Consider the following 14,399-nt stretch of genomic DNA (forward strand, 5'->3'; position numbering starts at 1 on the left):
ATGAAAAAGAAAATAAAGTCAAAGTGAGTATTATAAAATCAGTATACATGATTGTATCCTTTTAAGTTACATCTGTCCATTTCTTTTTAAGTAGCATAACTTTAAATCTTATAAAAACTTAAGACCTGCTCTGTAAACCCTTTCCATTTGCTTCTTTGACATCATATTCCATTCTACATACTGCAGTTTTAAACTCATTTTAATCAAATAAAAATCAACAGACTGAAAATGTTTTAAAGTAGAAATTCATATTTATTACAACAGTCAAATAAGAGGCCAAATACAATGCGTCTGATTTGTTTTTCTCTTATTTCACAGAAATAAGATTTCGAAAAACACAGGACACAACCTAATATTCATGAAATGGTGAAAAAAAACATGAAACAAACAGTAACAAAACCCTAGATGAGGATCCTCGGCTCCCTCATCAACAAAGCAGAAATGAAATCAATTTTGTTTTGCTTTCCGTTACTTACTGTCTCTCGGTTGTCAAACTATCAAATGGGAAAGGCAAACACTGAACAAATGAGGCAGGGAAAGGAAAAAAGAATAAAATCAATATCTGTATTTAGTGGAATAATCCTTGGGAGACACCACTAAACCTCTTCCTTTCCGTGCTCCTCGGTACACTGTTTCAACAATGTCTATCATCTCCTGCTTGTCCTCTATGATCCAGTTGATCTTGTTGTTGTTACCAGTGCCCAGATCAATCATGATGTGTTTGTTCCTGGGAAACACAGAGACGCCATCGTTTAACACCAGGAGACGGAATCTGTGTCAGTGGCTGCCGCGCGCCGTCGTTCATCCAACCGAACCCGTCACGAACGCAGACACTCGGAGAGTGACCTACCTGAAGAAGAACATGACGGTGCAGGGGTCGTACAACTCGTACATTTTGTTGAAATCGGGCACTTCTGTGATGTCCACGAGGTAAATGACGGCAAAGTTTTTGACCTGGCCGAAAGAAAGGAACGTTTAGAGCAAACTGTGTCCAACAAAACCAGCAGAACAGTAGAAAAAAAATAATAATAATTTTGGCAGATCGGAAAAAACCTGAGAAACTGATCCTATCTAACGCTGCAAAGGTCTTTAGCAGCTTCAGCCAGAACACCCCTAATAAAAACTCAATGATGAGTTTTGTAGAAGCTTAAAATAGCAACAAAATGCTTGTAAAACTAAACACAAAGGAATAAACATACACTCTTCAATAAATGCCCAAATCAAATGAATGAAGGTCCTTACATCTGAAATAGCCCTGATAACCACGAGCTCTAAATGTGCAAAAGCTTTTAATTTATATATTTGAGAAATGTGGAGCAATTAATCAGCAAGGTGAGTTATTACAGAGTAGTGGGTCTAAGAAATGAGTCAATCAGACTTTTACATTTTCTGTAAGACTTCATGCAACACACAATATGCCACGTGTTCAGCTTGTTTCCTAAAGGCCACACATGTATTAAGTATGTAGAAATAGATATGCCTGAAGTCAAATTGTCTACTGCAGCTTTCAGTCATAGAATCTCATTAAAAAACTGATAGTTGTCATTCTCACAAAGCACAGAAATTCCCAAGCAAAGAATTTGTCATTTTTCTTCTTCTGAAATCTTATATAAAAAATATATTTATCAATTTGACACAACACTTTGAAATGTTTAGCGTGGTCCCTAATCATAGTTTGTGTATCTCATCTCTCCTTTAGTGTCTTTTAAACAAAGAATGATTGCCTTGTGTAAGAATATAAACAAACCAGTTTACAAATTAATTGACTAGAAAATGGCCACAAAACACTGACTGACGCGTCTCCAATGAGAGAGAGATGAGAACCAAAGCCATTCATCAGAAACACGTAAGAAACAGCGACCTCTGCTGGCCTCACTGTGTCTCCTAACAAGAAAAAAGACGTCTGCATTTAGCAAAAACTAAAATGTTTCACATAAACATGTGCAGTTCAATGACCCGAAGATAAACCCGTTCAAAAACCAATAACGCAGCAGGTTATTGTAGGGAGAAAACTTTGGGTGCTTCTCCGACGTGACGTCAACGAGCTCGTCAAACCTTTTCGGCGATGCTGTAAAGAACCTCGTCCATTTTCATGCACGTCGGGTCCCAGTCGTGTCCGAAGCGGATGACCAGGACTCGGTCCTCCTCGGACAGGATGGCTTGGTCCACCTGCCAGCCATTGTGGAGATGTGGCAACATGTACGACATCTTGACTCAAGAGAAAGCAGCGATTTCCAACCTGCAGGTCAACACGGACGGGTTTAAAGGTTGAGGGGGGAGACAGACGGACAAGAGACAAACACGACGCACTGGTCTGAGCAGCGAAACGCGGCTAGCGCTTGGTAATGTTAGCTGAGGAAAAATCTGGAAGAGAAAGAACAGAAGGAAGCACAACCCTGACAAAACTAACCGAAAAACTCACCTTAAATTAACAAGTGCGTGTTATGTATCTAAATAAATGCCCAACTGCCGACTAAAGTAACACAGTAATGTTTTTTTTCTTTAAAAAAAAAAAAGCTATTTGTTGTTGAATGTAGCCTGTCTTGGACGTCTCGTCGCGTCAAACAGACGCGTAATAGCCATGTAATAGCCATGACGTCACAAACTAGCGACAAGGTCGCCGCGACGTATATACGTCATGTTTTTATATATATATATATATATATATAATTTTTTTTTATTAATACAAATTAATTGTTTCTTTTTTTATTAATTGTTTTTATTAAAACTTTTTTAGTAGCAGTTGTGAAACCGTTTTTTTATTTATTTAATTTATTTTAATTGAGATTTAAGGGGATAATGTCTGGCGTTTTTACAAATTGTGAAAACGCCAAATGCTGGCGTAGAAAAAAACCCTCCCATTTCGGTTCTATCTAAATGCTGCAAAAAATAAATGAATTAATGATATAACGATAAAGATGGACACATTGAGGAATACTTTAACTCTGCTTTACCCATCCATTCAAATTGTAATGTGGATCACACTGTTCGAAGTTGTGATTGGTTGTAATATTATTCATTTTTATTTATTTTATTTTTTTGGGCAAATTCAGATTGTACATAAATCACTAAAATATTCTGTAAGGCAAATTGTAAACAGCTGGATACAACCCATCTTTGCATATTTAAGAAACAGTAGAGATTTATATTTAAAAACTGGGGAATGAAACCAGTTGTAAAAATTAAAGGTTTTAAAAAACTTAAAGTCAACTTTTATTTCCAATAAAAGGCATACTTCTTTGGTCAAATCCAACATTTAATTGAAACAATCTGTTTTTATTAAATATATTATTCTAAAAAAGGCAAAAAAAAAAAAAAAAAAAAAAAAACAGGCACTATAGGTCTTTCACCATACTTTCAATTTTTTGTTGAGATTACGCATCAAAGTCATTTTTAGCTCTCATCAGGCAGTGGCGCCAGGACATTTGTCTGCGCCAGTAGATTGTAGTATCTAAATGATTTTACCGTTTGAAATCTTCTCTCAAAAGACAAAGAACATTCACTCCTGCATTGTTTTTTAATCAAGGGCTTATTTTTATTCAACGAATATGACACATGGAAACCTAAAACAGTTCTTTCACAAGAAAAAAAAAGATAAAAACATTTATTGTTGTGCAATTCATTACAGTACAAACAGGAGAGAACGACAGACATCGGACAGGCTCAAAGGTTAAAGAAAACTTTCCAGTCTATGACATAGCAGCACATTATGGCACTCCTTAGAGCGAGTATAAATCACCATTAGATATGTCTGAACATTTCTTTAGCTTCAACACTACGACTACACAGTCACATCACTGTGCTACCAAATGGTCACATGATTAATGGAGCTCAACAATCTCATGTTAGGCAATTTGGTTTAGGAGACATGATTGTTTAACCAAGGACACTGGTAGCCGAAAACATTAAAATAAACTGGACCTACTCACTGACTAGCATCAACACAGCAATCAATCCCTTAAAGCATATATATACGCTTCGCTTGAAATTCTGTTTGGCTAATTTTCATATTGCACAACATCAACATTCTGCCTCTAAGCCTAAACCTCCTCCCACCCTGTTGGATAGGCAGGTCCACCGCTGCAAAGCCTCACCCTGACCAACATGGCTGTCTTGATCAGAACCCGGCTTGCGTGTCATCCACTTCAGGCCGACAAATGGCGATTAGGAAAATTCACGGAAATCGGAGAGAAGAAGAAGAAGAAGACGTCTCCGCTTGTGGCTCTTGCAACATCGCAGCATAGTAGAGAAACACATCCAAAGTCCATCGGCGTTCGGTGAGGCAATAAGGGGAGCCCTGCGTGTCGTAACGTCCAGCAGACCCTGAGGAAAAAGTGTGCCGTTTCACCGGACCAGGCAGCTGTTGGGATAAGGTCAGGGTGCACAGTCAGCCTCGGCGATGAACTGCTGAATGAAGCTGCGCTTCTGCAGCTCCTAGTCGGTGGGATGCTCCGGACAGGAGCGATTCACCTGAAACCACTCGTCTATGCACCTGGAAAAAAACAATACAAAAAAAAAAGATAATTAATATCTTGTCCCTGATGAAAAATAAGAGTCGGGATCACAAACCGAGTCATTCCTTTTGCTTTGAGAATCTCTACATAGATACTGAACTGCACCTCAACTCCTGAAAGGCCTTGCAAGCAGTTCAGGTTCATTAGCTGCTTGGAACGCCCTCCAGAATCAAATTTACCACCAAGACATCCAGTCCTCAGTCCTTACATTTCACTTCACGGATGCACTCTTGAAACAGTAATCATACACCTGAAAGCTTGTTGCTTTTTTTTCACATCTTCAGAACAAGTGAAGTGAACCTGATGGAGGAATTTAAAATTGTATTTTTTTATGTATTGATGCTTTAAGAAAAGCAATAAGTAAGTAATTATTGAAAGACTGCCTTAAAATATATGTTTGAAGTGCGTAAAACACAAACGTACACACTCTTCAGAGTTTGTCGAAAATTATCCATACCACCGGCAAATTTGGCTTTAACGTAATCTTTTAATTTCTACCAATATGGGGATTTTTCAGTTCACAAGCTGACATTAGACTTCAGTTTCCTACTGTATATAATCCCAATAAAATACACAGAAATTTTCAACTGTAACATTAAAGGCATGGTACATATGTACTTCTGATTTTATGCGGCAAAAATAAAATATTTTAGACAGTACATGCTGCAAATAACATTTCCACTTGATCCTGGCTTCCCTCATTCCATTTAACCTATTTTACTTGATCGATCGGTTTATCTTGTTCAGATGGAACGAAACTAGTTCATCGGGATACTCTGACTTCAGAGGCCGATTCTGGATCTTGTGATTGAAAACTCCAGAGTAACTGCTTTGGTTGCTGGGGAATTATATGGTTGTCACTCCCATTCTTTTACGGTCCATCTCACCATAAAAGATCAGAAAGATGATAAGACCGGTGGTCTGATTCTGATCCAGAACATGGAGGAACTCTAGAGCCACGTCTGGCTCGTTCTTTTTCTACTTTCCTTAAATTAGCAGATGTTTTTTGGCTCATTCTCATCCTGGAACAGCAAGTGAAAGCAGTACGAACCCGGACTCTGTTGGGCATCTGACAGCCGAATCTGAATCGTGACAGAAGTCCAAAGGGACCAAACATAAGGTTGTTTATCAGTCTTGGGGAAATCTTTGTGACTTTAATGAGACTCAGTCAGCAACTGATTTGCAGGATTGGTAAATGAATAATAGAGGGAAAGGATGTCAATGTGATTGGAGTCCTGGTCCAGATAACTATAGTCTATCGCAAGTGTTGGCATACTGGGTGGCACACGAACAAGACGTGTCTAATTTCCCTTTGGGATTAAGAAAGTATTTTGAATTAGATTCAGTAGCTGAGGACCAGGCCGTCATTTGTCTGTCAACAACACGCAGTCACTGAGCAGGCATTAAACAAACTCACTTTCTCTCTTTTCACTTCCACATATTTGAGTGTTTTTACCCTTTGTGGTAGATGCAGAGGCAGGGCAGCCTGGCAATGGTGTCTCCCTGCTCCAGCTCATCTAAGCAGATCGTACATTCCCCGGAGTCTCTCGATAGGATGTCCTCTGAGGAAGAGACAAAACGCACAAACTGAGCACAGAGCTACACAATGCACCAAAAAGCAAAAACTAAAAATTGATCGATCGATCAAGTACTTTGCATACACACACACACGAAAAAATCAATCTCTTGGCGTTCACGTTTCGTCTCCTTGTCGCTTAAAGAGGTTGTGAGCAGTTCTAAAAACAGCAAAGGGAACAGATACAGGTCTCGGAACGGCCAAGTTCAAGTGCACATCTGGGATCAAATGAGTCATTTGTTCGACATCTCTATTTCATGAAAACAGATCTGAGTTTTGGAGTTTAACTGCCATCAATCTTTTTTTGTTTTTTAATCCAATTTTAAAAATAGTCAAAACAAAAAGAGCGGCTCTTCTGAAAGAAATGAAGCCATAATTCAGTGTCCCACTTTTTTCGTGTGTATTTTGCTTAATTTTAAATGAAGGTCAATACTTTTGCAACAGCCTGTATCTGATCGTTTTAAGGACTCTAAACAGGCTCTATTATGTACAAAATTTAACTTTTCTTCATGTTGTAGTAGTCTTCATCTTTTTTTATTATTCTTAATTTTGTCAGTCAGTTTAAAAGTAAAACTATCCTCTGACCTTTTCCTGTCCTTTGTTTCTCCTATTTATATACCAGAGTACACACCAACTAAGTATATTGTAGCATTTTTAATATAAAACTCTTCCATTCCTTTTTAAATTTAAACACAACAGATTCTGTAAATAAGCTTGGGTTCATCTTTCAGAGAATACAAAAAGAAAAGCTTTTCAAACTGCATGTGAAACAAAAGGGAGGCTCAAACAAAAAGTTCTTCTTACGTACGAAGTCTAGCGCAGGTAAAGAGTGAAGCAGCAGTTGTGCAGATCCTCCACATCTGCACGGCTGCGACAAGCTGATTGACGCCGTTCAGCAGACGCTCTGGATTTGCACATTTATCAGCAACGCGCACACCGCCGTGGGCGTGTGCGCGAATAAGCAATTGAAGCCGACGGAAGAGGCCCACACCTCACGCTGCACATGGCAACCGTCCGCTTCTGGTGTTTTTTAAACGTCTCTCCTGCGCGTCGCTTCATGCAGGTGCTGCTCCCGCTGCTGAGGCATGCGGCTGCATCACACTTTTGCATTAGTTTTCTCTTTCATCTCTTTCCTGTGGGTTGGCAGCACACAAAGAGTGAAATTTCTTGACGACTTCAATCGTGTCAAGCCGCAAACGCAAAGCGATGGCTACCTGGATTTTGAGTGTTTCTAGTTGTGCGAGTCAAAACATAAGAGTTGTCTGTTGAGTTTTTCTCCACGGACCAAGTTTGTTTTGGGCAAATCCCACATATGCAGATGACGATCCGCTCTGGTCTTAAGGACCATTGATATCCCACAAAGGACTGATACAGAGTTCTAGCCTGCAAGAGCCGGAGGCCACAAACTGGGTTGCATGACAAAAATATCTTCAAAGAGTGAAAGGGAGTTGAGGGGGAAAGTTCTTCACCGACAATCATGCACCTATCCAACTGAATGCGTCAACACTGGGTTGACTTTCTGCCTGAATGAAACCGTGCTGTCGAGACACCGATGAAAGAAAAAGAAATTTCAGTTTTAGCTAGTGGCTACATTCAGAGACAGCTAGCTTTTAAGGGCTGATTCGTGCATTCTGGGACCTCACCGACTGAGCCTGTGGATTTTGGGCAGTGCTTTGCATTCTGGATGCATTCGGGGGGCTGCTTGTGAGTGCCTTTGGAAATTCACATCAAAATCTTTCTATGAGTAACATGCCAGTGAGCATGTGGGTACACTACCTAGTAGGTACACCAGGTAGTGTACCTACCAGCTAACCCACTACTAGCTACTAGCTAACCCACGAGTAGCGGAGCTAGTTTTAATCTATAGCTAGATTAAAAAAAAAAAAACGTTTAGCTTCTCCTAAATCAGGGGTCCCCAAAGTGGGTCCTGGAGGGCCGGCATGAATAAATTGTTTTTTATAGTTTGCTGTTCTGTAACAGCCGACACTGGTATTTAAGTTTTGGTCACCGACTGTTAATATCCCTATTGTCTTATTGTTTGAAGTCTTCTTGTTGCTCAATTATACAATATCTACGGGCTTTACAGAAAAGGTCATTTGTAGCATCAAAATTAAATTGGTACTCCAGGGTTTCAGTCTTCTAAGGGCAGATATAATTGAAATTGAAATGAACATTTATTTATAATTGACCGGATAATCATAACGATCGTTTTACGGGCCTCTAATGGTAACTACAGAAATACAGCTGCTATTCCCCATGGCCAAAATATTAATATCACACAAACACCATGCTTCTTTGTTGTTTTTGCACCCACCTTCTGCTTTTTTTTAATAGTTCCCTACAACCTGGGTTTCCCGCTGTTCCCTCTAGTTGTTTGCTTTGATACTTCAGCACAAATATGAACAAATACAGCAAATCGAAGCTGGATCCTCACCGGTCCGAGGTTGGGGAGTAAAACTACGTCTACCTTATTGGTTACTGTGGGTTCACAACTGCTCCAACACACTTAAATCAAATGAACGGCTCCTTATCAGGCCCCAGCAGAACTCGGTAACAAGGTCAAGATGTAATTCAACCACTTGATTAACTTGCACTGGTTACTTAGGCAAGCTAATCACAAGTAATCAGTTTCTTTAAATGTTGTTGAAGAAAACAATTTGATGCTGATGAAGAAAACTCAACAGCATCAGAATTAAAGTCAGCTGACATATTGTTCTCTCTAAAGCAGAAAGGAGAGGATAAAAAAAAAAAAAACTGGTCACGTCTGCTGTATGGTAACAGAAAACAACTTCTAGAACCGCTCCCTTTCTCCAAAGCCAGAACTTACTGTTGTAGGTAAGACGTGTTTTGCTGAAGCACATGAGCAGGTGCTTCTCTATCTCATCCGCCGCCATAAACTTGGCGCAAACAGGACAATGGAACCCTGAAAGTACAAAACACAAAAGCACAAAGAACATTAGGACCCATCATCAACATAAAAAAAACCTTGAATAATCCCTAAAGAACATATAAGTCTCTTTGAAGAGACAGCAGGAACTGTTTCCAGTAGCAGTCTGTGTTACAGCACAACTTATTTATCCTCTGGCTGAAGATGACATGTTGTTGACGGTCTGCTAAGGAGGACGCTCACGTTTGTAGCTCTATCTATAAGTGGATGTGCAACATCAAACAGTTAGCATGTGTTGCATCTACGACTTGGACAATGAGATGCAGAAATATGGCTTAAAATGAACGAGTTGCATTCTGGCTCTAGACTTGGAGACGCCGCCCACTGCCTCAAGTCTTCAGTAGGATTTCTTCCAAGATTATCCTGCGTTTTCATCCATCTGTCTTTCCGTCTACGTTTCCCCTGTTTTAATGGTGACCAATATTTATTGTGTTTTCCATTGACACTAAAAAAAAAATACAAATTTGGTCTCAACTGACCAAATCCTCTTCTTCCCCATTTACCAATACTGCTGCTAATAATAATAATAATTTATTTGTTCAGCACTTTTAAACAAATGTTAAAGAGAAAAAAATTAATAATGTTAACATAATAAATGACACAAAAAGTACAGCAAATCCATTCCAATACAATATTAGACTAAATGAAATAATGTGAGCTGTCCTACGTTTGTTTCCTTATCCAAATTCTATCCTATTTTATTTAGGGGTTTTCAATTACGCTTTTTTCCACACATTTTCACCAGTTGAAAAGTTGCTTTTGCGAGTTGCTGTACATATCAGATATCTTTTTGGATCACGACCGATCCCCCGTGTTCTGCTCCGAGCTATTGGGCCGAGAGCCGCTCAACCACAGACAGACCGGCCTCCTTTCAGAAGGAGAAACGCAGCGCTTGTCCCGCCGTCGCCGCGCCTGGCGTCTGCCTCATGCATGTGTCATGTGTTTACAAGGGACTACGTGAAGTCAGCGTGGGGCTCGCGAAGTCACATGGTTCTCATTGGTGGGTGCAAAGGTTACAAATGAGTTTATCAGTGATTAGACTTCCTCATTACCTCTACCAGTAACTTCAGATGAAAAAAAGTGGGGGGTGGGGAAGAGAGAAGGAGAGATCAGTTGGATTTTTATGGATCTCCTTTGTAAAAGCGCAGCAGCGTTTCCTCTTTCGTTACAGAACGAGTTTGTGCTCTTGTGCTCAGATCTGGAGACTCTCTCCCACTCCTTCAGGAGAAACGGCTGAACCTGCCGAAGCAGGAAGTTCTGAGTGCGTCCTGCGAGTTTCACTCCATGTTTGTGTGTCCGTGTCAGGCAATGTGTAACCAGCAGGAAGCGCTTATCTGTTGACCTACATAGTGCTCTCTTCCCTCTCAGAGCAAAAAAAAAAAAAAAAAAAGCAAAAAACGCAGGCCTGTTTTGCACAACAGAGGAGAAGCAGAAGAAGGACGACAAAGGGCAACGCGGCGCAGCGGCGGCAGAGCCACCTGTGGCCGCGATGAATGTGCAAGAGGGCTAAACAAAGGGTTCAGTCATCATACAGCTTTTAAACGGATCCAGGTATCGAATGTCAAACGGAAAAATACCAAGCAGCCGGGACTGCGACTGTAACATTTAATGATTATGAGTAAGAGGTCACGAGATAGCGAGTTCACAAGATGAAAAAATACATTTTTTATTTTTTTTTAAGCCATGTTTTGGGGTAAACAAAGACTCTGTCAGTCACGTTTCAACGACAGCGCAGAATTGTTTTTGGTCCGGACCAAATCCAGGGTCCCGAAGACTTCACAAAGAAGAGAAAAGTAGAGTTTGAAGTAAAAGAGATAGTTTTAAATTTGCAAAAAGCACACATGCAGGCAAAATTTCTTGTCATTTTCTTTTCAAGTAGATTACCCAAAACATAAGATTTCAATTACATATAAAAATAAATAAAAATAAAAATCTCACTAGTTTAGGAAACTATATCTACAAATACTTTCAGGAAGACAAAAAGAAGGTCTCTGACTTTTACATTATTTAAACAGAAGCTGCAGTTTGACTCAGTGGGATGTAGGTCAACGTTTCCTCAAACAACGACAAGAAAAAAAATGTTATTTAGCAAAGCTTAAGAAATTTCTTTACACAATCTGCTTTTGAGTAAAAGGTGGTTAACCTTTGAGGTAACACCTACTGCGGAAATAATATGAATGCAAAAAAGGGATTTTATGTTGAACCTTAAATTTTTCGTTTGAAGATTTTTTTCCCCCCCTTTATTATTTTTCCACGGCTAGTGTTGGGTAATAAAATGACCTCCGTATTTGAATACGGAACAAATTAAAGCATGCTTTAGCAATCCGCATGAGAGACAACATGTGGTTCACTAGGAAGTACATGAGCTTCGCATAAAACCACAAAAACAAACAATCACAGGGGAGACGTCGGCCATTTCCCAGAAGAATCGATGCTAATATTAGTAGCATGGTCTGGTGGTTCAAAAAAAAGAATGTCCTTCAGATTTTCTCTGATCAAATATAAGCCAATTTCAGATTTCTACCACAAACGGGTCCAGCAACACAACAAGCCTTCCAATAGGTTAAGTTGAACATTTTTGAAACACATTCTCATCAGTTGAGTTTCTCCATTTTAATTTACTTTATTGTTATTTTTATTTATTTATTTTGGATCAAGACATGTCTTATCTTGTAATTTTGGGGTGCACCAATAAATTGGCCCCAATTTCTTTCATTTTGGACGATCGGCCCAAATCGACCCAACGTTCCTCTGCAGCGGTCTGGAAATCAGCTGCCGTCTGTTTGCTCTGCTGACCCGACGGCCTCTGCCCTCCGTGAGCTGCGCTGGCCGACGACGGTCGGCCAACTGCTGCTCACCTTCGCGGCTCTGTCTCTACATTGAGCAACTTTCAAACAAGTTACCAAACACCTTCTTACACTTTGTGTAAGGCAACAGGCAGACGTTTATTGCTGACCTGGAGGTTTTTCAAACTGATAAGGACTTCTTCAATATGTTTTAAACAAGTATTGATGATCATTATATGAACAGAACAACTCAAGATCTCAAGAAATAACTATTATTATCATCCCCTACTCCAAAAAAGCTATAGATAGATAGATAGATAGATAGATAGATAGATAGATAGATAGATAGATAGATAGATAGATAGATAGATAGATAGATAGATAGATAGATAGATAGATAGATAGATAGATAGATAGATAGATAGATAGATAGATAGATAGATAGATAGATAGATAGATAGATAGATAGATAGATAGATAGATAGATAGATAGATAGATAGATAGATAGATAGATAGATAGATAGATAGATAGATAGATAGATAGATAGATAGATAGATAGATAGATAGATAATCATGTCCAGACATGTTCTTACATCGCCAGTCCCTGTTGCCTTCCACTGCAGATCAGCTGGCTGAAACGCCCTTTTCTCTCCTTTAACAGAAGGTCAGATTCAGCAGTTTGGAAATGTTTGTGTGAGAAACTAACGAAGCGTCACGGATCACCTCTATGAAGAGGTGACGACGCTCAAAGCACTTTGCTTAAACATGGTGGCCGCTGGAGCGTCAGAACGTCTGATATAACGTGCTGAGCAGATTATAAACACAGGAAGTAAAGGCAGCTGCACTCCATGAAATACAAAATAATAATAATAACTGCAGTGCTGTGAGCTATGGCTGCTCAAAGTACAGATCAGAGTGAAAAATTTATGCGTCCGGAAAAACTTTGTTCCGGACGCATATACATGCATAAGTCTTTCCGTCTTTGTCTCCCAGATTGTTTTTTTGTTATGCAATCTGAGCTCGTGGTCCTTACCTCCCAGCAGGCGAGGGGACAGGTGAGACGGCAAGGACCCTATGAACAGCCGATGCGCCTCCGGGGCCAGGGGCCCCTCGTCCCCGTCTGGGCCGTCCAGACCCTGATGGTGTGACCCCGACCTTCTGCCGGCCGGGATCCTCATCCCGGGGTTGGCGGGCCCTCCGCCCGTGTACCGGATCAGCGGGCCGTCGGGTCCGTTCGTGTACCTGAACCCCGCGAACCCGTCCGCCGAGGCTGAGTTTCCAGACGGGAGGTCTGAGCTGGAGTAAGCCCGAGTTCTGCTGTCGAAAGCAGAACTGCTCTGCTTGGCCCCCATTGCCGGTCTCTTTCACTGGTTTTGCTGCTGCTGTTGCTGTTTTGCGCTGGGAAAACTTGGCGTGTTTCAGCCGCGACACATGTTGACGGTGAGTTCAGAAGAGCTGACACTAACAAAGGAAACAAGAGACACGCTGGAGCAGGGCGAGACCGTCGAGGTGATCCAACATGTCAGGAGTTTTTGGTGTGTTTTTCTGTTGTTCCTGCTGCGCGCTCCGTGCGTAAAGCGCTCGCTCCCTGCGAACCTAAACTTGATATTCAATTGTTCTGTTTTTCTCCTCCGTTAGCGGAGCCCTTCCCCTTTTCTTTTTTTTTCAACAAAGAAGAAATGAAGACGGAAAGAGAAAAGCTCCAATGAGCCCCACGTCTCCACTTCCCTGCGCCGCAGCCGAACGCAAGCGCGCAAATGTTTTGCGCAAAGCTCGTCCTGGTGCAAGTTTGTTTTGGAGCTTAAACTGCGGCCGTCGGGAAGGAAAAATAAATGCAGGGATTTGCCCTGCCTCCTCCTTCTCCTCCTCCTTCTGTGGCGGGGCGCTCAAGTCAAGCAGACGCATAGAAGTCACGTAAACGAGGCGTGCCTTTCAAAATAAAAGCGCTACGTGTAGAAACGTGAAGAGAAGCGAAAGCTTGTCCTCCGCTGAGAACGTTCTCTCTGGAGTTTTGAACCACTGCAGTTCCTCCAGATCTTAACATTTAGTGAGCTAAATATTTAGCCTCAAATTAAATTTAGTCTAGTTTAAACAGCTTTGCTTCAAACTAAACTTAGTTTAGCAAGCAAGCAAAATAAATAAATAAATAAATAAATAAATAATAATAATAGCTTGCTGACTAAATATTTTCAAGCTAAGTTGGAGAATGAATACCTACCCTGTTGGCTAAATATATATATTTTTAACTATTTGGAAATAAGTTGCAAACTAGATATTTAATTTGAAGCTGTGACTTGCTGGCTAAATATTGAATTTGGAGTGAGATATTTAGTTTGCAAACTAAATATTTAGCTCGCTACTTAAATATCATTTTGAGACTGTGACGTTTACAAATGCATTAGAAACACGATGACGTTCTGATTTAAAAAAATAAAATGAAACATTGCCTGTAACTACACCCTGCAATGCTGCAAAGATGGTTGGATGCCATTCAATGAAGCATGACAACTTGCACACAAGAAAAAAAAAACCTGTAAAAACCGTAGGAAAGTAATGGAAATTGGAACTCTTGAC

At 40.4% G+C, this 14,399-nt stretch overlaps 2 protein-coding genes across 2 annotated transcripts; both read right to left on the reverse strand.

Moving 5' to 3' along the window:
- Nucleotides 1-229: 229 nt before the first annotated feature.
- txnl4a (thioredoxin-like 4A) lies at nucleotides 230-2,573 on the reverse strand. The gene is made up of 4 exons (XM_055055811.1): nucleotides 2,423-2,573; nucleotides 2,056-2,239; nucleotides 851-954; nucleotides 230-727 (listed from the first exon to the last, which is right to left on the reverse strand). The coding sequence occupies exons 2-4, from the start codon at nucleotides 2,206-2,208 to the stop codon at nucleotides 556-558; spliced, it is 429 nt and encodes a 142-aa protein (XP_054911786.1). The 5' UTR covers nucleotides 2,209-2,239; nucleotides 2,423-2,573; the 3' UTR covers nucleotides 230-555.
- Nucleotides 2,574-3,510: 937 nt separating this feature from the next.
- On the reverse strand, nucleotides 3,511-13,682 carry LOC129376325 (E3 ubiquitin-protein ligase znrf2-like). The gene is made up of 4 exons (XM_055055923.1): nucleotides 12,859-13,682; nucleotides 8,918-9,013; nucleotides 5,971-6,076; nucleotides 3,511-4,492 (listed from the first exon to the last, which is right to left on the reverse strand). The coding sequence occupies exons 1-4, from the start codon at nucleotides 13,175-13,177 to the stop codon at nucleotides 4,435-4,437; spliced, it is 579 nt and encodes a 192-aa protein (XP_054911898.1). The 5' UTR covers nucleotides 13,178-13,682; the 3' UTR covers nucleotides 3,511-4,434.
- Between the last annotated feature and the right edge of the window lie 717 nt (nucleotides 13,683-14,399).

Source organism: Poeciliopsis prolifica, unplaced genomic scaffold (genome assembly GCF_027474105.1).
Source record: "Poeciliopsis prolifica strain line A6 unplaced genomic scaffold, Auburn_PproV2 SCAFFOLD043, whole genome shotgun sequence".
In the NCBI taxonomy this organism is placed as follows: domain Eukaryota; kingdom Metazoa; phylum Chordata; class Actinopteri; order Cyprinodontiformes; family Poeciliidae; genus Poeciliopsis; species Poeciliopsis prolifica.